General features: G+C 44.3%; 4 protein-coding genes across 4 annotated transcripts; 3 read left to right on the forward strand and 1 right to left on the reverse strand.

Annotated features, from left to right (window-relative positions):
- Positions 1 to 1,780: 1,780 nt before the first annotated feature.
- On the forward strand, positions 1,781 to 8,490 carry LOC128253279 (probable multidrug resistance-associated protein lethal(2)03659). Its single transcript, XM_052981568.1, has 8 exons — positions 1,781 to 2,388; positions 3,563 to 3,648; positions 3,713 to 3,860; positions 3,924 to 4,099; positions 4,160 to 4,350; positions 4,884 to 6,478; positions 6,537 to 8,178; positions 8,240 to 8,490. Exons 1-8 carry the CDS (start codon positions 2,312 to 2,314, stop codon positions 8,273 to 8,275), a joined length of 3,951 nt encoding a protein of 1,316 aa, XP_052837528.1. The 5' UTR covers positions 1,781 to 2,311; the 3' UTR covers positions 8,276 to 8,490.
- A 175-nt stretch (positions 8,491 to 8,665) lies between these two features.
- LOC128253386 (GPI ethanolamine phosphate transferase 1) lies at positions 8,666 to 11,613 on the reverse strand. Its single transcript, XM_052981741.1, has 2 exons — positions 10,793 to 11,613; positions 8,666 to 10,739 (listed from the first exon to the last, which is right to left on the reverse strand). The coding sequence occupies exons 1-2, from the start codon at positions 11,523 to 11,525 to the stop codon at positions 8,788 to 8,790; spliced, it is 2,685 nt and encodes an 894-aa protein (XP_052837701.1). The 5' UTR covers positions 11,526 to 11,613; the 3' UTR covers positions 8,666 to 8,787.
- A 442-nt stretch (positions 11,614 to 12,055) lies between these two features.
- LOC128253392 (GPI ethanolamine phosphate transferase 1) lies at positions 12,056 to 14,816 on the forward strand. The gene is made up of 2 exons (XM_052981751.1): positions 12,056 to 12,972; positions 13,031 to 14,816. The coding sequence occupies exons 1-2, from the start codon at positions 12,225 to 12,227 to the stop codon at positions 14,800 to 14,802; spliced, it is 2,520 nt and encodes an 839-aa protein (XP_052837711.1). The 5' UTR covers positions 12,056 to 12,224; the 3' UTR covers positions 14,803 to 14,816.
- Positions 14,817 to 15,263: 447 nt separating this feature from the next.
- Positions 15,264 to 19,240, forward strand: LOC128253456 (TBC1 domain family member whacked). Its single transcript, XM_052981858.1, has 4 exons — positions 15,264 to 15,527; positions 17,302 to 17,544; positions 17,626 to 17,990; positions 18,053 to 19,240. The coding sequence occupies exons 2-4, from the start codon at positions 17,338 to 17,340 to the stop codon at positions 18,570 to 18,572; spliced, it is 1,092 nt and encodes a 363-aa protein (XP_052837818.1). The 5' UTR covers positions 15,264 to 15,527; positions 17,302 to 17,337; the 3' UTR covers positions 18,573 to 19,240.
- The last annotated feature ends 36 nt before the right edge of the window (positions 19,241 to 19,276 follow it).

Here is a 19,276-nt window from a genome sequence, read left to right on the forward strand (position 1 = left end):
TGCTGTACAGTAAATAAATAAGATTTTTACTTAATTCTTAGCATTTTACGTTTCAATAGTTTTCGCAAGATGAAACAATAATAGTCTAACTATATTATATATATATTATGTATTATTGTATTGATTAAAAAACTAGAAAGAGCTTAAAAAACTTTAAAAAGTTAAGTTATCTTAATTATAACACAAAGTTTTTTTTTAACTCTTGCATGACACATTGCACTCCCTAGAGAGTGAATCAATAATAGTACTAATGTTAGATTCGTTAAAGTCTCCCAAACTTATTAGCTATCGTTTGTGTGGTGATTTTGTGCATCCACACAATTTATACCGATTTCGTAGGCTCTCATCTGTGGGTCAGTGGCGCCATTTAATGTCTCACCAGAACTTCTATGTGATCATGTGCATGTGTATAAATAACTTTCGACACAATTAGTGCATATTATTCTTATGAATATCTTTTGATAAATTGGCGGTGAATTGTAATCTAATCGAGAACTTCCTTCCACCCAGGGCCATCCAGTACAATATTGAGATTACCCACGATCTTCATAAGCTTGCCCATCCCGTGGGAGGGCCCCACCTAAATATGACATGCATACCGATTTTGTTTGTTGCTATGCGTTATCGTTATAATTCATTTAAGAATTCGGACTTTCCGCACCCCGTCGTCAATCACCCTGTGTTCTTACATTGACCATCATAAGAGATAACATGAGCTTTATTAGTGTTTTTTGATTGGAAATTTATATGCCGATACTTGGAAGTTACATATAGACTCATATCTGAAAGCTTTTACGGTACACTGATAAAACAAAACGCCATCTAGTCTTACTGGTAAAAATAACAGGCACTTAAACATACTTTTGTCAAAATGCTGTGTTTGAAAATTTAAATAAGTTTAGTTAAATTTTGTTCTTATAAATACCGTAGATTTTAAGCAGGGATTGGAAGCATGCTAGAAGCGCATTCAGAAGAAATCCCGTTTATGCTCCCCCTGCTCCAATTGTATGGGCTTTAGAATTAAAAATGTCGGCAGACATCGAATTTTCGTATTCTTAACTGAACCGCAGATTCCTTAGCTGTTGGAAAATATGTTTTCTGTCCCACTGGGTTTTATTACTTAAAAAAAACGAACTAATAAATGTATGGCATACTTTTAGCTGTGTAGTTACTTAGAAAAGGCTTGAAAGTATGCAGTAAAATATGACAAGTTTATTTACAAAAAAAAAAAACAAACTCCACACTTAAAATTGTTAAGTTCACAATTTTAAACGAAAAAAACGGGACTCAAAATTGTTTATAACTTCACTAGCAATAAGTCAGTTATTTTAGGTTTCATTTTTTTCTGACGCAAGTAATTAATGAATTGAAACTTAATAAGATTAATGACTTTTTAGTTTTATTAGATCTTGTCAACAGATTTGAAGACAACAAGTAATTATAATGTTAGCTTGCACGATAAAACGGCGTATCATTATTACACATTGCTTATAGCTGATAAGTACAGCGAAGTGTCATGCAAAACGAGGAAAACACCCGACGGGCCTGCTTATCACAAGATACAAGATATCACAAAGCAAAGCCCCCACAGAAGAGAGTGTTATTTCCAAAGAGAGACTGTGCATCTCCCGCAGAACAAGCAGTTTCAAGAGAATGGGAGCTACATATAGAGAGCCCCAAAGAGCGCCACACCGATCTGAATGTGACACAGTTAGCGCAATGAATTCAATGGGGCACCTATTAAAGATTGAGTAAGAGAGCGGATAACATTAGAACGAGGCGGACCGTTGGAGCACACACATTGCCGTGGGTAGAATAGCGCGTATTGCAATGCGTTTTTCTATACGATTCCGATAAGTTTGATGTGCGCCGAACGAAAACAAATCCCAAACACAACGCAACCAATGACGAAATTCGGCTGTAACAGATAGAAATAAGCAAGCATCTCGAAGTGAAGTGATCTTTGAAAACCCCACCTCGCAACATTCTCGACCGATCGGTACCAAATCAAATGCCACGCAATATTTACTGCCGTGTGCCAGTGGAAAAGTTTACTCCCTTCAACCGCGAATCGAAATCGAAATCGAATTCGTTGCTTTAAAGTCGCTAGCATTTCCATCTGATTTCTCCCCTGCTAATGCCAAACTAATTATATTAGTGTCGAGCGCGTGTCCCCCTTCGGGTCAAGAAGTGCTAATCAACCGCGGCCGCCCTAAAGACGATTCCCGGCCACCAAACAAGTCTACTGTAATGCAAAATTCTTAATAGTGCAATTTAACTTCAATCAGTGCAATATACATATACTGCCAACATGCAGTCGATGAAAGCCGATGAACTGCCGCCGAATCCGCGGGAACGCTCCAATCCCCTCTCCTCACTCATGTTTTGGTGAGTATGCTGATAGAATTTTTAGTTCTCTAAGCTGTTCTCTTTCTAATTAACTGCTTGATATTGCTAGCAGAATATCAATTTTTAAATGTAATACATTTACGTTAACTCCTAAAAGATATCCGATTTGATATGTCTTAAAAATAAACACAGCAAGTGTGTACATTGTTACTAAAAATAGTTTTTTCAAGAAAAAATTACCCCATTCATGACTAGTTTAGGTGTTATTTTATCGCTGTGATTTCAATGGGCAACAAGTGGTTGGGGAGCAGTCAGCGTGACAGCACTGACAAGTTGATTTTATTTATTCAATGGTTCACTTAATTTGCGTAGCCGAGGCGTGGAAATCTTGTTTCTGGAGCTCGCCTATCTGTTCAATTGGCAACCAATTGAAGGCGACACTCAGCTTAAACTTATTTTTTTTCAAAATAATCCAACCTAAATCAAACTACATTAATTGTAAAGAAGCCAAGATATCACAACGTGATAAAAAAAATGCTAGCAAGTAAATAAATCATAGCTTTGTTAATGACAAAAAACGTCTTTTTAGAAGAGGTGTTGATATTTCGAATAAAAAGAGACTATCTGGCAACACACAAAAGACATAATTTGATTTATAGAAACTTTATAATACCGATAAGATTTCCTTTTGAAAATAAATAACAAGTTAAAGCTAAACAAACATTCAAACAGTTTCTTAATCGTTTTACATGTATGCAACAAGTAAATTAAGTGAAGTTCATTGGAAACTTGCCAATTAAACTGCTCATTTGTGTCGGCTTATCGTAAAATATAGATGCATTTGGTGTCAGCAAATTTAGTTGCTAGGAAAATATTTGTATACTAAATTCCATTATTATGGGTGTAATTTTTTATTTGAAAAAAGTACACTAAAACCAAGAGAGGTTTAATTGCCGGCTTAAATGTTGGTTTTTTCACCGAAACTCGTGTTAGAAAAACTTAATTTTCGTTTTATTATGCCACATTGGCTAGCAACTGTTTTTTTCTTCTGATAAGCGCCGGGGAATGTCAGTTGTCTGTTCATTTTTTGGTTGTCATAACATCACAAAAGAATTATCAGTATCAGTCCCTGATAACCGAGAGCCTTCCGCTAATTATGTTTTTATTATACTCCCAATAAAAACTACCTACGTGATGCTGATGCAACGTAAAGTTTTGCCATGCCCGTGTTATTTAAAGGGCGGAAGAAGACTCTGGAGCAGAAGGATCTCTATCGCGCCCTGAAAGAACACAAGTCCGGTGAGCTTACTTACTCTTTGAAATTCTCGTACCTAATTAAATGGGAATTATCTTTAAATTCTAGATTCCCTGGGAGATCGCTTGTGTGCAGCCTGGGATGAGCAGGTGGTCAAAAATGAGACACCACGTTTGGGTCGCGCCCTGATGAAAGTGTTTGGCCTTCAATTGTTTTTTACGGGTATATCTCTGCTTATCCAGGAGTTCTTAACCAAGTGGGTAACCTCTGAAAAAGATCATCGTTGTAAATACTAACCGAAATCCTTATCCATCAACAGAGTCACCCAGCCCATTTGCTTGTTTGGGGTGATGGCATACTTTGCCGGCAATGATCCGGATCTGGCCAAGGCCAAGCTTTATGCAGCGGGTCTAATAGCGGGTTCCGTATTTAGTGTGGTTATCGGTCATCCCTATATGTTGGGCTTACTTCATCTGGGTATGAAGATGCGCGTTGGTAAGTGTGGGGATTATGCCACACAACATTCAATCATCAGTAACCCAATGTTTATTGCAGCCCTCAGTAGCCTCATCTATCGCAAAGCTCTCCGGCTGAGTAGAACTGCCCTGGGCGACACCACAGTGGGTCAGGTGGTCAATCTCCTCTCCAACGACGTGGGTCGTTTTGATACCGTTCTGATCAACGTTCATTACTTGTGGATAGCTCCGCTGGAGCTGATTGTAGTCACCTATCTAATGTACCTTGAGGTGAGTGGGGGTTTCTAATTGAATCATAAAACCGGTTCCGAGCCGAGCCCCTTAAATGTGACCTTTCCCTGAAAACGCTTCTGATGTCACATAGTGGAATATTTGTTATGCTTCGGGTTAGATTGCTAAATCAGTGGAGCTGTAACCGAAACTTATATCTAAGATATTAACATTTAACATTCAATCGATACTTATGTCTAGGACCTAAAAATTAAAAACCTAATCGCTACATAAAATTAAAAAAATATTAATTCTTATTTGAATACACCTATAAAACGTTTAAGCTTTCCCTTATGGCAATGGTAGTTGTTCCGGTTCTCAAATAAAGATAGCTACGAGTATCGACAAATTATTTCGTCTTGAATACAAATGGTGTGTTATTATCATTAATTATTTATTGTGGTTGTATAAACTCATATGATATGGAATTCCAGATAATTAAAATTTATTTTTTTTTTTTGTAGTGACGAATGTAATTAAAAATGATCATTGTGTATTTATTAATTTAAAAATAATTTTATTTTCATTTACAGATTGGCATATCTTCCCTATTTGGTGTTGCGATAATGCTGCTTTTCCTGCCCTTCCAATCCTACCTCGGCAAGCGGACCAGCGTGCTGCGCCTGCGTACCGCTTTGCGGACGGACGAACGCGTTCGCATGATGAACGAGATCATCTCGGGCATCCAGGTTATCAAGATGTACGCATGGGAGAAGCCCTTTGGCAAGGTGATTGAGCTGACCCGCTTCAATGAGATGCTGTGCATCAAACAAGTCAACTATATTCGCGGCATCCTTATCTCGTTTGCCATGTTCCTGTCACGCATCTTCACCTCCTCCAGTCTGATTGCCTTTGTCCTGCTGGGGAATATCCTGAATGCCGAGAGGGCCTTCTTCGTCACTGCCTACTATAATATTCTGCGTCGCTCGGTGACCATGTTCTTCCCGCAGGGAATCTCCCAGTTTGCTGAGTTGTTGGTTTCTGTACGGCGTTTGGAGACGTTCATGCATCGACCGGAGACTCAGGTCAGGGATAAATCGAAGATCGTTAGTCCAATTTCGAAGGCGGAGTCCCTAAATGGAGACAGTCCCAAGAGTAATGGCATCTCGGAGAACTTGATCGAGTTCAACCAGTTCCAGGCACGTTGGGAGAGCCATTCGCTGGACCCTACGCTGGAGGACATCAACCTGCAGTTGGGACGTCGCAAGCTGGTGGCCGTTATTGGACCCGTGGGCGCTGGCAAATCCAGCTTAATCCAAGCCGTGCTCGGCGAGCTGCCGGCGGAAAGCGGCAACCTGAGGGTCAATGGCAGTTACTCGTATGCCGCCCAGGAACCGTGGCTTTTTACGGGCACAGTGCGCCAGAACATCCTGTTCGGCTTGGAGTGGGACAAGCACCGCTATCGCACCGTGATAAAGAAGTGCGCCCTGGAGAGGGACTTTGAACTATTGCCGTTCGGTGACAAGACGATCGTGGGCGAACGGGGAGCATCGCTTTCTGGCGGACAGAAGGCCAGAATAAGTTTGGCCCGAGCGGTTTACCGAAGAGCTGACATCTATCTGCTGGATGACCCACTCAGTGCTGTGGATACCCACGTTGGGCGCCACTTGTTCGATCAGTGTATGCGCGGTTATCTAAGAAGCGAGCTCGTGATCTTAGTCACCCACCAGCTGCAGTTTCTAGAACAAGCCGACCTTATAGTCATCATGGATAAGGGTCGCATTAGTGCTATGGGCACGTACTCATCGATGAAGCGCAGTGGACTGGACTTTGCCAAACTATTGACTTCGCCCAACAAAGAGGATGAAGCGCTGAAAGAGGGCGATGGGGCAGGTGGAGAGGGACTTGACCTCTTAAATGTGCCCTCGCTGAGCAGGAGGGGCAGCAAGAACAGTAAACCGAGCACCAGAAACAACAGCTTCACCTCATTGAGCTCCATGGCGGAGTCAATGGCCCAGGAGGCTTCCACGCAGCTCCAGGAAACGCGAGTGGAGGGCAAGATTGGGCTGGGATTGTACAAGGAGTACCTTACAGCGGGCAGCAGCTGGTTCTTGCTCTTCTTCATGGTCTTTCTCTGCATGGCCACTCAAATCCTGAGCTCAGCGGCGGACTACTTCTTATCCTATTGGTAAGAGACTTCCTAATTTTAGAAAGAAAGTAATTGAATGTTATCTTTGACCTTACAGGGTGGACAAAAACGTGTACGCTCAGGCAGATAGTGAATCGAACCCGGCGGATATGTACGTCTTCGCTGCCCTCAATTTGGCCGTTGTGGTATTCACCATCGTGCGCACCATGCTCTTCTACAAGATTGCTATGCGCAGCTCCACGCAGCTGCACAATGCCATGTACCAGGGCATTACGAGGGCTGCGATGCACTTCTTCAACACGAATCCCTCGGGACGCATTCTGAACCGCTTCTCGAAAGACCTGGGCCAGCTGGACGAGGTCCTGCCCACCGTGATGCTGGATGTGGTGCAGATATTTCTCACCCTACTGGGAATTATTGTAGTGATCTGCATCACTAATCCGTACTACCTCATTTTGACGTTAGTCTTGGCTGTAATATTCTACTATATCAGGGAGTTTTACCTGAAGACCTCGAGGGATGTGAAACGTTTGGAGGCGGTGGCCAGGTCACCTATATACTCCCACCTAAGCGCCACGATAAGCGGCTTGCCCACAATCCGAGCTCTGGGAGCTCAAAAGGAACTCATTGCGGAATTCGACAATCTGCAGGACTTGCACAGTTCCGGATACTACACATTTTTGTCGACCAATCGTGCCTTTGGTTATTACCTGGATTGCTTCTGCACGTTGTATATTGTGATCATCATTCTCAACTACTTTATCAACCCACCGAAAAGTTCTGGAGAAGTGGGTTTGGCCATCACCCAGGCGATGGGCATGACTGGCATGGTGCAGTGGGGCATGCGGCAGTCGGCGGAGCTGGAGAATACGATGACCGCAGTGGAACGAGTGGTGGAGTACGACGAGATCGAACCGGAGGGCGAGTTCGAGTCCCGCGTGGGCAAAAAACCATCTCCGAATTGGCCAGAGAAGGGTGAGATTGTGGCAGAGGATCTGTGCCTGCGCTACTTCCCGGATCCGCAGGCCAAGTACGTGCTGAAGGCCCTCAATTTCCGTATCCGACCCAGTGAAAAGGTTGGCATCGTTGGCCGAACTGGAGCTGGCAAATCCTCGCTGATCAACGCCCTATTCCGACTCTCCTACAACGAGGGCATCATCACCATCGACCAGAGGGACACGGCTGAGATTGGACTCTTTGACCTGCGCAGCAAGATATCCATCATACCCCAGGAGCCGGTGCTCTTCTCGGGCAGCATGCGCTACAACCTGGATCCCTTCGAGGAGTATAACGATGCCAAGCTGTGGGAGGCGTTGGAGGAGGTGAAGTTGAAACCCCTGTTTGCAGAGCTGCCAAGTGGCTTGCAAAGTAAGATCTCCGAAGGGGGCAGCAATTTCAGCGTTGGCCAGCGCCAGTTGGTGTGCCTGGCCAGGGCGATTCTCCGGGAGAATCGCGTTCTAGTCATGGACGAGGCGACGGCCAATGTGGATCCCCAGACGGATGCCCTGATCCAGGCCACCATAAGAAGCAAATTCCGGGACTGTACTGTGCTGACCATTGCCCATCGCCTGAATACGATTATGGATTCGGATCGTGTGCTGGTGATGGATGCAGGTCATCTTGTCGAATTCGGCTCACCCTACGAGCTTCTCACCTTAAGCGAATCGAAGATCTTCCACAGCATGGTCATGGAAACTGGACAAAACAGCTTCGACAGCCTGCTCAAAGTTGCCGAAAAGGTGAGTTGTGAAAATATTGCCTACGATTTTTGTTTTCTTTAATGTGATATATTTTCCGCAGGCGCATCTGGATGCAAAGAAACAGAAATCTGAGTAGATTGAAGACCACGTTGCACAGGTATAGGATAAGTATGTTAAAAGCCAACAAGGTCTTAATTTCTGGCTGTATGTGCCTTCATAGTTGTACCTAATCCAGCCAGCTGCATTTAAGTTAATTTTCTACTTAAAGTATTACGCCTTCGAACCTTACATACTTATAGGTCTTAATTCTTATTGGCTTACTATAAAATAAAGTATCAGCCCCACGAATTGTTAAATATATATAGTCTCAAAAAACTGGAATGTTTTCCCCAAGTCAATTGTTGAACAATCGAAAAAAAATATATATTTTAAAGCAAACATTAAAAGTTAAAAGTAAAGTTATATAATAGTTAAATACCTAAATCGCCAAGCCATAACCATAATTTACTTTAATCGAACACCAAAATTGTGCAATCTAAGGAAATTTATTTGAAAGCATATCAGTGAAAACACCTTACGAAGTTCCGAACATGTAGACCAAGAATTTTCATACGTTTTGATAATTTATGATTGATTTAAAGCCACCAATCAGACCACACTTGAGGTAATTGTGGGGCCCGGGGATCTCTTGAATCGGACTTCAGTAGTCGCTCGTTTCGGGGCTAGTGATCTGATTAGGTTTAGTCCGCGAAACAAAAAGTTGACAAAGGTGTCGCAGGCCAATAGCAGAACAACCGTCAGTTGGGCCAAAAGTGCATTGATTACAGATGGGTGTGTGTTTGGCCAATTGGCGTGATGAGGAACAAACACAACGTAGAACAAAACGGCAAGATTGCAGATGAGCATCACGCAGGTGAGAATTGAGCGCATCTCCTGTCGTCCAAAGGAGCTCAGTGCCTGCAAGCTGGATAGGATTATCAGGGAGGGAATTAGCAAATGGATTAGCACTAAAAGTGCCATAGGTCCGCTGCAGGAATCCGGAAGGAAAAGACGCGCAGTGTTGGCAAAATAGGTAAAACTGCACAACCAATGTCCAGTTCCAAATAGGGAGACATAGAAGTAAAGGATAATCGACACAGCGAAGCGATAGGACATCTGTAGATGCATTGAGGGAGTGAGTAGCCTTTGCTCCTTAATCTCACCCTCCGCCTCCGCCTCCTCCGCTGACCTGCACTCCTTGTGCACTTCGATCCTCATTTGATACTCCATGATCAATGCCTGGGCGAAAAGGGACGTAAATGAGTCACTCAAGAGTGCATGGACCGTCAGCAAGTTGAAGACAATTAGCTGCAGACGTGATCGCGGACTGGAACTCCCACCGAAAGACACCGATGCGAAGGCATAGACGATGTAGGTCCAATTGGCAGCCATGATGTATATGGGAACCGGCTTGCCCAGCTCCCTGAAAACAATTCCAATGCCTCCGACAGTCAATATGCCCAAGTTGATGATCCACACCCGCCACTTGTGATGTTCCTTGCACAATAATGGACGCACGATCACCAGCACCATGCCAACCGCCTGCAGGCTCACCCTATAATTGGTGGTCATCAGGATCTGCATTCCATTCTGGGCCCACAGGAATCCGCTCAGCAGGCAGACGAGAGCCAACCAGGCCAGAAACTTGGCAGACGGATGCACCCAGCCACGTCGGTTGTGGTAGACAACACAAAGGGCATAGGCTAGGGTAAAGGGACAGGTCCAGTAGAGCGCCAGCACGATCATTGCAGCGGGGGCCAGTGCCCATCTAAGGTGGGCCAGCGGTTCGAAGATCCAGTCATCTTTCAGGGGCAACTCGGCCAGGGTCAAGCTCCAGATGCCAAAGGGCACCACCAGGCAGATGACCGTCAAAAGGGGTGCCCATTGCAGGAAGACCAGCTGGCCCAGCAAAATGCCCAGCGCAGCTAGAAGAATTGTGGTCCATGTGAGGAAGCCCCTGCGTTGATCCTTGGAGTCCCTTGAAAATCGAGAGAGCTTCACCCCTAGGTAGCACTGCCAACCCAGAAGTGTCAGCACCGTGGCTACCAGCAGTGGGATGTGGTAGTAAGCATGGAAAAACTTCAAGGTCTTTTGGGCCACCTTGATGGCCAGCAGGCTCGTCTCCATGGCCTTGCCTCGCCAACCCATGTCCCCGAGTCGCTTCATCTGGCTCTGATAGTGGGCAATCCTTTGCAGATCCAGATCCTTGGCCGTCGGCAGCCACTTTTGGAAGACTCCCTTTTCGTGGTGCCGTATTATGGTCTTGGCTTGGGTCAGAAGTTGCAGAGCGTTCAGATGCATTGCCTTCCGCTCGTACTCTCGGGATACCTTCATGTAGTCCAGCGGCAGCTCGGCCAGATTGTTGACCGGCGGCGGCAGGCCAATCAGGGCCGACATAAGTGGCGCCAACTGGATCTGGTCCAACTTGGGGACTTGCGGCAGACCACCGCTGTTGTTGAGCCCCGAACTGGAGGAAGCATTTTTGGCCAAGCGATTGATGCCGGCGCCCCAGAGAAAGAAGGGCGTATCCCTCTCCTCATCCGATCCAGCGCCATGGGAGCCTGAAACGCCAAGATAATACCATCTTACAGAGCTATAGAAATACAACACTCACCGAAATTACTAAGACCATGGGCTGAGGTGAACAGGTAAGCAGTTCTCGAGTCATCAAATTTGCCCTCGATGAAATCATAGGCATCTCGAATGCTCCGTTGGATATTGTGGAGCTTCCTCTGATATTCAATGTCCAGGGGACTAGCTCCACCCACATCGTCTAGGTAAACGAACACCACGAGTCTTGTGGAATTCTTTAACATTGCAAAGCTAGAATCATTTGACAGGCGGACTCGAAGATCTGTGAGGTTCTTCAAACTGAGAACTGTTCCCTCATCCGAGGCCTTAGTGCGATTGAAGATCGTGTCGAATTTACCAGCCGGCAGTAGTGGTGGCACCCCATTGAAGCCAGCGAACAGGGCCACCAGTGCGGATGTGCCCAGAGTCGGAACACTTGTTCTGGCTATGCCCATCAGGCCCTCGCGCAAAACTATGTCCCACAGGTAGGAAGCCCTGCTGCAGTTGTGCGCGAAAAGCGTGTCCGTCCGGAGTCCTTCGACAAGGAAGACGACTAGGCGATCGGCGGGCGGGGGTAGGCCCATTTCAGACAGCGTCATCTGCGGCTCCAGTCGATTCAGTGCTCCGGTCTGATTGTATACGCGCCACAGGCACACGATCAGCAGCAGGTGCACCAGCACCGCCTGCGCTTTCCACATCTCCATCACGTTTTTCACTGCTCTGACAATTCGATATTTAAGACGTCGACACAACAGGAACACGACGATATAACACATTGACGAAAACTGGGTAACGTATGAACCAACGCCAGCTTAATCTCTGAAATATTCGGAAACAAAATTTTCAATGACTTATAGAAATTTTGAAAATTAAGGCAATTAGAAATCAATCTAGCCTTAACAAGCTCATAAACTATTAATACGAGTTTTATGAGGCTTTTCTAAAATTAATATAAGGTTCCTCCAAATTTCTTAAAAAAATTTAGGTTCCTTTAAAAGTCTTTATAATTATGAAGTAACTAAAACTAAGCATATTTAAAACCAATTCAGCCAATAACACATTATTCTAGTGTAGAAATATTACTAAGCTTATAAACTGAAATCAAATTTTTAGTTTTGATTTCATAAATATATATAAAATTTAAATTATAAATTAACTTTAAAAATCTTCACATATAAAATAAAATCAGTCTAAAAATATTAATATTGTTACGCTCTAAAAAGCAACGACTTTAGAGAACCTATAAAATTTTTTTTAAATTATAAATAAACTTTTAAAATCTGCAAATATAAAACAAACTTAGTCAAAAATTTAAAAAAGCGGTTTCTAAGCAATAGATATTAGTATTGCCTTTGAGTTTTAGAGAACACGCTAGCCAGAAATCAGCATACCTTAGATAAATTTTGACAGCGATTGCAGAGTGGGAAGTCGAAAGAGTTGTAATAATCTGTCAAGGAAGTTCGATTTCTAGAACAATGCTGGATACCTATCAGGGTTTTGCGCTGCTCCAGCTGCTTCTGTTGTTTTCAGTTGTCTTGATCTGCCTGCGATCGACATGCCCGGGCAGCTTGGAACCACAGAAATTGGAACCGCTGAAGGAGCCACCGCCGGCAGACCGCCTGGTGGTTCTGGTGAGAGATGGCCTGTCCGCCCAGACTTTCTTAGCCAACCGCTGCCGGAACGTGCCGCTGCTGCGGGACCTCTTTGTGCACCAAGGTCTGGTGGGGATCAGTCGTCCGGAGACCACTACCTACCACCCGATGTCCCCATACGTCTCACTGTTCTCCGGCCTTAATGAGGATGCGGCTTTGGTGGCTCGTGGCTGGCTGCGTAAACCAAACGCTCATGACTCAATATTCAATCGAAGTGACCAAAGTTTTGCCTGGACCACGTCGGAGATACTTTCGCGTTTTCCCCAAATTGACAGAGCCACGGCAATGAATTTTGAAAACGTTGATGCAGACGTTACCAAATCCTGTTCAGATATGGAAGACTCCGTTTGTCGGTCTGTTGAGAGGTTTCTAAATGGGGCACCCCAGCACTTGTTGAACTCGACGGGAGTCATCTTCTTTGTCCATATGAGCGGTGTGGAACCATCTTGCGAAAGCCTTCAACTGATTCAGGAAAATGTGTGGAAGCTGTACCAGCGGTTTGAAAAGTCGTTTCCCGACCAAAGAACAGCTTACCTATTCACCTCCAGTCTTGGCGATCCACAAATTAAAAGTAAGCTCTTTAATACATATAATAATTTAAAATCTAAATTATTTATGTTCGTCTTCAGGCGATTGCAGTTTGGCAGTTGAGTCGCCTTTCTTCCTTTGGGGTTCTGGAGTGGCTCATGTAAAATCCCTGCCAGGTCGGAGTTTTGTGGCCAACGACACGGGTTATAGGCTGCCCCTGCATGTCCTGAACCCACCTCATCTTACAGCACTTATGAGCGCTCTGCTAGGGCTCTCACCGCCAGTCAACAGTCGCGGAATGCTACCTCGGGGAATGCTCAACTCCAGTGTGCGTTATGAGGCCAATGCCATGCTGACCAATGCCAAACAGCTCCTGGCCCAAGCTCGCCGGCTAAGGGAGCTCCATCCCAAAAGCATGCCTGCCTTTTGGCTTGATTTCCACATGATGGACAGCTTTTTGAGGACTGCTGAAGCCCTCAAGAGGCAACACCGATTCAAGGCTCTTCTGGAATACAGCTGCAACTTTATGCCGGTGGTGATCAAGGCAGTGGATTACTTTAAGGACTCGTATCGTCAAATTTTAGTCTTTGCGGTAAGTTTTGCTGGAATCGGCTGGCTATATTGTCTACGCTGCCATCTAGCCGTTGGGCGAAAGTGCAGAAACCACATGGAAATCCAGGAGGTGAGCTCTGCTAAGCGGTTGGCGTTCCTCAGGGGACTCCATCGATTGTTGACCGGCTTGCTGGTGATTTATATGCTGCTCGAAAGGATTCCATGGCTGGTGCAGGCTATCCTACTAATGCCTTCGCTCTATTGGAGATTGACCCTAAAGATTGTGGGCGAGAGGCCTAAGAAGGTGGGCTGGAAGAGTTTGACTTCGTCCGCTTTACTGACACTGATTTGTCTGAGTGGCTTCGTCAGGCGTTACAACATGGCCGTGGGCTATGCTGGATTTGCTATTTATACAAACAGAGATGCCTTTCGCAAGCGAGGACTGCAATTCTACCTGTGGCTACTCCTACTCATGGGACTCACCTGTGTAGCTGCACTGCCGGAATCGCTGGGCTGCTCGCAGCCTAGAGCTCTGATGTTCAGTATCCTGCTTACGCTACTACGTCCTTTGGCCTGTGGTGTGTACTTTAATCTCCAGACCTGGCTAAGCAATATCCTCGTGCTCCTCGCTGCCTTTGAGTTCATCCTAGTGGGCTGGCATCCCTGGGCCACTTACATGGTCTCCTGGATCTATCTGGGTTATGTGGCCTTCTGGCAGCGACGGAACATGCAAGCCAGCGATCTGGCGTTCTTCAATCTGGGTACCCTTTACGCCCTCACCTGCACCTCTTATGAAGCGGTGGTCATCCAAATGCTGGGCATGGAACTGCAACTGGGACTGAGGATGAAGCTGGAGAGGAACGAGGAAATGGGAGCAAAGACTGCCGCCCATTACATACTGGTGTACAGCTGGTACTCCCTCTTCGCCATTGGCAGCATTCCAGCCTTTGATGACTTCCTGGATATAATACACGAAACCTGTTTAGGATACCTATCACTGACCTATGGTCTGGTGATGGTAATGAAACTGCTGCTACCCTGGCTGCTGGTGCTCTGCATCCTGGTGGGAAGCTACAAGGATCTTGGTTCACACGAGCGTCAGATCTTCGTGAGGTTGCTGCTCATAAGTAGTGCCATGTCGCTAATTCTTCTGCATCGGCTCACCGGCGTTGGACCCTGGAGGGAAATCTTAGGCAGATTCGCGGAGTTTGCGGTGGTCCAGGTCTTCCCACTAATCTGGTTGCTGATGTGGCGATTGGCGCAACTTAAAGTAGGATGCAAGTGGATGTCCCAGCTCCCCGAAAGAGTTACTGTTCGTTAAAAAAATATCTTTAAATAAAGGACTTTGAAGGACTTCATAGTTCCCAAAAGTTTGGTTCTTAGTTTCTGGAATATTTTCAAAAAAATATAGCATTAACAGATTTCAATAATTTGTATTTTTGTTTTTATCTAAAGAAAAAACTATATTTACAATAATTTGTATTACAATTTATAAAATTTGCTTATGTTAAACACCACTATATAAACAATATATCAAATTAGTAAGCCTGATTTTTATAATCATTTAAAATAGGTAAGCTATGTTAAAAACCAATAATTTAATTCTAAAAACATCCATAAATTTAAGTACTACTTCAATAGTTGTTTAAAACGAAATAAAGATATTTTAATTACTGTTGAATATTTTGTAACGAACGTTTAAAACTTCTGGCAACGTAAATGCTAGAAAGGGCCTTCAACGTTGCCACACCGTTTCTGGCCTATCAAATATCGATAGCTACATCGAGTATCGCACAGTAGTTGCTTCTTTGCCATCGCCAATCTCGCTCTCCCTTATTTTGCATAGAAAATAAACAAAAAGCTCTGCGGAAATAATGTTTTCACAATAAAATCCAACACATTTGTGCTGGCGCAAGTGTGTTCTGTGATATTGAAACGAAAAAGAAATCGGAAACCATCGTGAAATATAAGTTATTGCGCATTCCACGGAAGCAAATACCAGAAGCAGTAGCAGCAACAACAACAACGAGAACAGCATAGCAAAAGGTGAGGCAAAAAGTTTACATGTGAATGTGGGGGCGGGCGGTGTAGGAACGGTAGACTGTTAATAACAACAATTGCCCTGTATTTTGCACACACTCACAAACACTTGGGCACTGCTTTACTCATTTTGGAGCGCGTAGGCAAAATGGCAGCCAAAATTGTCAGCTAAGAAATGAATGGGCTAAAATAGTTTAGTCTTCAACATGCCACCCACCGCCCACCCACAAAGGTGACGCGCCGCTACCGAGGTTTGCGATCTTGTTTTATATCACCCGGGGCACCTCGCAATTCGATAAGGGTTCTCGTTCCGTTTCTCGATCGGATCGGTAGGCCTCGAAGGCCGCAATTTGACGTCTATATCACAGTCATTATCAGATTGCATTTGTATGCGTGTGCACTGCTTTTGCACTGCGTTTTCCCCTTTCGCTGATTTTGCACCATGTTTTACAACGGGTATAATGTTTTGAATAAAATTGCAATATGCAATGATTGTAGTTTCATAAATTGGAGATACCCTTGATTTTTGGACTTTAATTACTTTACTTTAACTACTTTTTTAACCCCTGTATTGCATATTCACTGTCGATCTGCGTTTCGAGATACGAATATCAAATCTAAGATGTTCTCTGTAGTGAATACACCCTCAACACTATTTATACTTTATTATTATTTAAATTTTTGGGAGACCATTTCGAATGATTAACTTATACTATTTATTTTTAAATAAGAATTAAAAAGGCAGTAAGTTTTAGAACCTTTATGTTTTATTTTTTATCATCATATCCAGGCCAGTTTACATAAATAAATATAAACATTATAAATAAATATCTCAGTCTACTACTTATTTTACTATAAGATATTTATTTATAATGTTTATGTTTATTGCAGTTTTAAACTTTTACGATAGTCTTCTATCAACCTGGCCATACTTTTAATAAGACGATTTTCATATATCATTAGGTCTTCTTAAAGTTTAAATTCGAATAAATTATTAGAAAACGTTAAAACGATCGACGTTTGGTATAGAGTATCCCACGTCTCGGTTTTCCAGTGTCTAGCCCTTATATCTGGCGTTTTTTGTCTTGATTTTACAATTATTCAGCCACTTGTTCTGGCGCAGACACAGTTGCCTCAATTAGTTTTTGTTTTTGCGGCTGTCGCTGAGGTGAAGTGAGTTGCTCATTAAGCGAACTCGAGCATCCGGCGATGCATGTGGATGTGGAAATGGAAGTGCCACTGACGCGGGCCCGTGTCCCACTATCATCAGACATGGAAGAATCGGGTGGATATATACAGGAAACTTTCACTGTCCCAGTCTGTTGTGCGGCATCTACCGATGAGAAATTACCTCGTTTCAGCGATTATGTCCTATAACTAATCTTAGATGCAAACAAATTAGAAGGCCGGTAAAAATGCCTTTTCTGCTCGTTTAGTAGACTTGGAAAAGCTTCAAGAGGATGATAAGTGACCCCCAGCACATCATATTTCATGCTCAATTAGTAGTTATCTCCCAGAAAAAGACTAATTTCACTAACTTGATAACGATAACGTTTCGAGGTTGCCGAAAAAATAATGTGAGGCATCACAAAGATTGATACCCAACCCCTTAGCGAAAGAGAGAAGTAGTGCACTTAATTGCGCACTTGTCGTTTTACAAGTACGGAGAGCCTCTCCCTAGTCTATTTATCTGTACCTCTGTACCAGTGAATTTGCATACACAATTAGTGGGTGCTGTTAGTGGGCGTACATGCTGATCGTTAACGATTTGTGTTTTCAGTACACAGTCGCTGCGGTCGGAGAGCTGGCATTGGCGATGGCCACGGCACAGCGATCCCTGGACACCATCTCCCTTTGCTCGACCGTCTCCAGCTGCCCGGACCGAAATGGCTTCTACGGTGGATTCCAGCGCTCCGATAAGCCCAAGGAGCCGCTGTCCAAGGCGCAGATCATCGCACGGGAGAAGAAATGGCTCTACATGATCGACAACTGGTCCATTTATATGTCCAAAAACTACAAAAAGGTGAGATTTTATCCTTAACATCTTAACTATTTAATTGATCCGAATTCATACCTGAAACTAATTCTTGTCATTATCATGCAGATCAGAGATCGATGTCGCAAGGGTATACCAAAGTCGGTGCGGCCCAAGGCCTGGTTCTATTTATCGGGGGCGTATCTGCTAAAGAAGAAGAACCCAAACGTATACCACGAGCTGCTGGAAAAGCCCGGAAATCCAACGACCATTGAGGAGATCAAGAAGGACAAGCATCGCCAGTTTCCGTTTCACGAAATGTTTCTCGACGAACAGAAGGTCGGACAGATCGAACTGTTTAACGTGCTAAAGGCCTACTCTATATATAATCCCAAAGTGGGCTTCTGCCAGGCGCAGGCACCGATAGCCGCCTTCCTATTGATGCACCTGCCCGCGGAAGACGCCTTCTGGGTTTTCGTCAGCGTTTGTGATGTGTAAGTAAAATTGGAAGAACAAAAAGCTTTTGGAATTGAATGTATTTAACTTATTTTCACAGCTACCTGCAGGACTACTTCATACCCGGCTTGGAGGTGATCCAAAACGATGCGGGCATCCTGGAGGGACTGCTGAAGAAGACGTGCCCGCCCGTGTACCGGCACTTACAAAAGCACAAAGTGGAGCCGCTGCTCTACATGACCGATTGGTTTCTGTGTGCGATGACCCGCACTCTGCCCTGGGAGACGCTGCTGCGCGTTTGGGACTGTTTTCTGGCCGAGGGCATTCGGGTGATCTTCAAGGTGGCCCTGGTCATCATTGGGGCTTCGCTCAGCCGGCACAAGGTGAGGAAGACATGCACCGGCCTCTGCGAAACGCTGGCCGTTCTGCGGTCCCCCGAGGAGCACATTGTGGAGGAGGAGTTCATCATCAACAATATGATGCGGCTCAATCTGCGCGTCGAGGACTTCCAGATCGAGCACACGCGCCAAAAGGCTCGACGTGCAAAACAGAAGGCGCAGCAGGAGGCAGAGTCCAGCGGTTCCGGCAACGGGCATCGACGTAATATGCCAACGTTGTGAGAGGCATCGCAACTACTACTACTTCAACAAATTGTTACTAAACACACAAACAACACAGCATAGTTGCATAAGATTTGTACGTTTAAAGTCGAATAGGAGGCAGGTGGTGCACAAAGTGGTTGGGAGACGAGTGACCGCAAACTGGTTCAGTCAGTTGCTGGTCAGTCAATTACGGAGACATCATTCCATGCAATCAGTTTGCCTAATTTTAAGACAATTCTTTTGTTGAGCACATTCGGGCTGGACTTGTATCGGTATTTGTTTTCGTATTATTCAATTAGTGGCAATTATTACAAGCGTGCAATTTGTTTATGCTTTTCAAAAGTATTTATTACATATTTATTATTATTGTGTAACATTTAAAGCGTTAGAGTTAGAGTTGAGTTGAGAACCCCGAACATATCGTATGATTATTATCACCATCCCAAGGCAGCTGACGGAAGGACTCGAGAACTATATAGTTTTGAATTTTTACTACTTTATCCGTATTCACTACGAGACGAGAATGTTGATATTTACCTACGATGCGTTAATGCGTTACGAACGACTTCTGTTGTGCCCCCAGCCTGAAAAGTTTGGAGACCAGTTTTGTGACGGGTTTTTAGGCAAAATTAATATTAAACTTTAATACTAATAAAACAAAATATACCGAAATATTAACAACAAAACTTAGTTTTTCTCTATTACCAAAAAAGGGCGTTGAG

The sequence above is a fragment of the Drosophila gunungcola genome, chromosome 3R (assembly GCF_025200985.1).
Source record: "Drosophila gunungcola strain Sukarami chromosome 3R, Dgunungcola_SK_2, whole genome shotgun sequence".
In the NCBI taxonomy this organism is placed as follows: Eukaryota; Metazoa; Arthropoda; class Insecta; order Diptera; family Drosophilidae; genus Drosophila; species Drosophila gunungcola.

What these genes read in the sequence shown, in the direction of transcription:
- LOC128253279 (XM_052981568.1), top strand. Translation starts at nt 2,312, where the DNA reads ATGCAGTCGATGAAAGCCGATGAACTGCCGCCGAATCCGCGGGAACGC. An exon ending in CCTATCTAATGTACCTTGAG is followed by an intron (nt 4,351 to 4,883) that starts GTGAGTGGGGGT and finishes TTTCATTTACAG; the next exon opens with ATTGGCATATCTTCCCTATT. An exon ending in TGCTCAAAGTTGCCGAAAAG is followed by an intron (nt 8,179 to 8,239) that starts GTGAGTTGTGAA and finishes TATTTTCCGCAG; the next exon opens with GCGCATCTGGATGCAAAGAA.
- LOC128253386 (XM_052981741.1), bottom strand. Translation starts at nt 11,525, where the DNA reads ATGTGTTATATCGTCGTGTTCCTGTTGTGTCGACGTCTTAAATATCGA. An exon ending in CCATGGTCTTAGTAATTTCG is followed by an intron (nt 10,740 to 10,792) that starts GTGAGTGTTGTA and finishes TTGGCGTTTCAG; the next exon opens with GCTCCCATGGCGCTGGATCG.
- LOC128253392 (XM_052981751.1), top strand. Translation starts at nt 12,225, where the DNA reads ATGCTGGATACCTATCAGGGTTTTGCGCTGCTCCAGCTGCTTCTGTTG. An exon ending in TGGCGATCCACAAATTAAAA is followed by an intron (nt 12,973 to 13,030) that starts GTAAGCTCTTTA and finishes GTTCGTCTTCAG; the next exon opens with GCGATTGCAGTTTGGCAGTT.
- LOC128253456 (XM_052981858.1), top strand. Translation starts at nt 17,338, where the DNA reads ATGGCCACGGCACAGCGATCCCTGGACACCATCTCCCTTTGCTCGACC. An exon ending in TGTCCAAAAACTACAAAAAG is followed by an intron (nt 17,545 to 17,625) that starts GTGAGATTTTAT and finishes ATTATCATGCAG; the next exon opens with ATCAGAGATCGATGTCGCAA. An exon ending in TTCGTCAGCGTTTGTGATGT is followed by an intron (nt 17,991 to 18,052) that starts GTAAGTAAAATT and finishes TTATTTTCACAG; the next exon opens with CTACCTGCAGGACTACTTCA.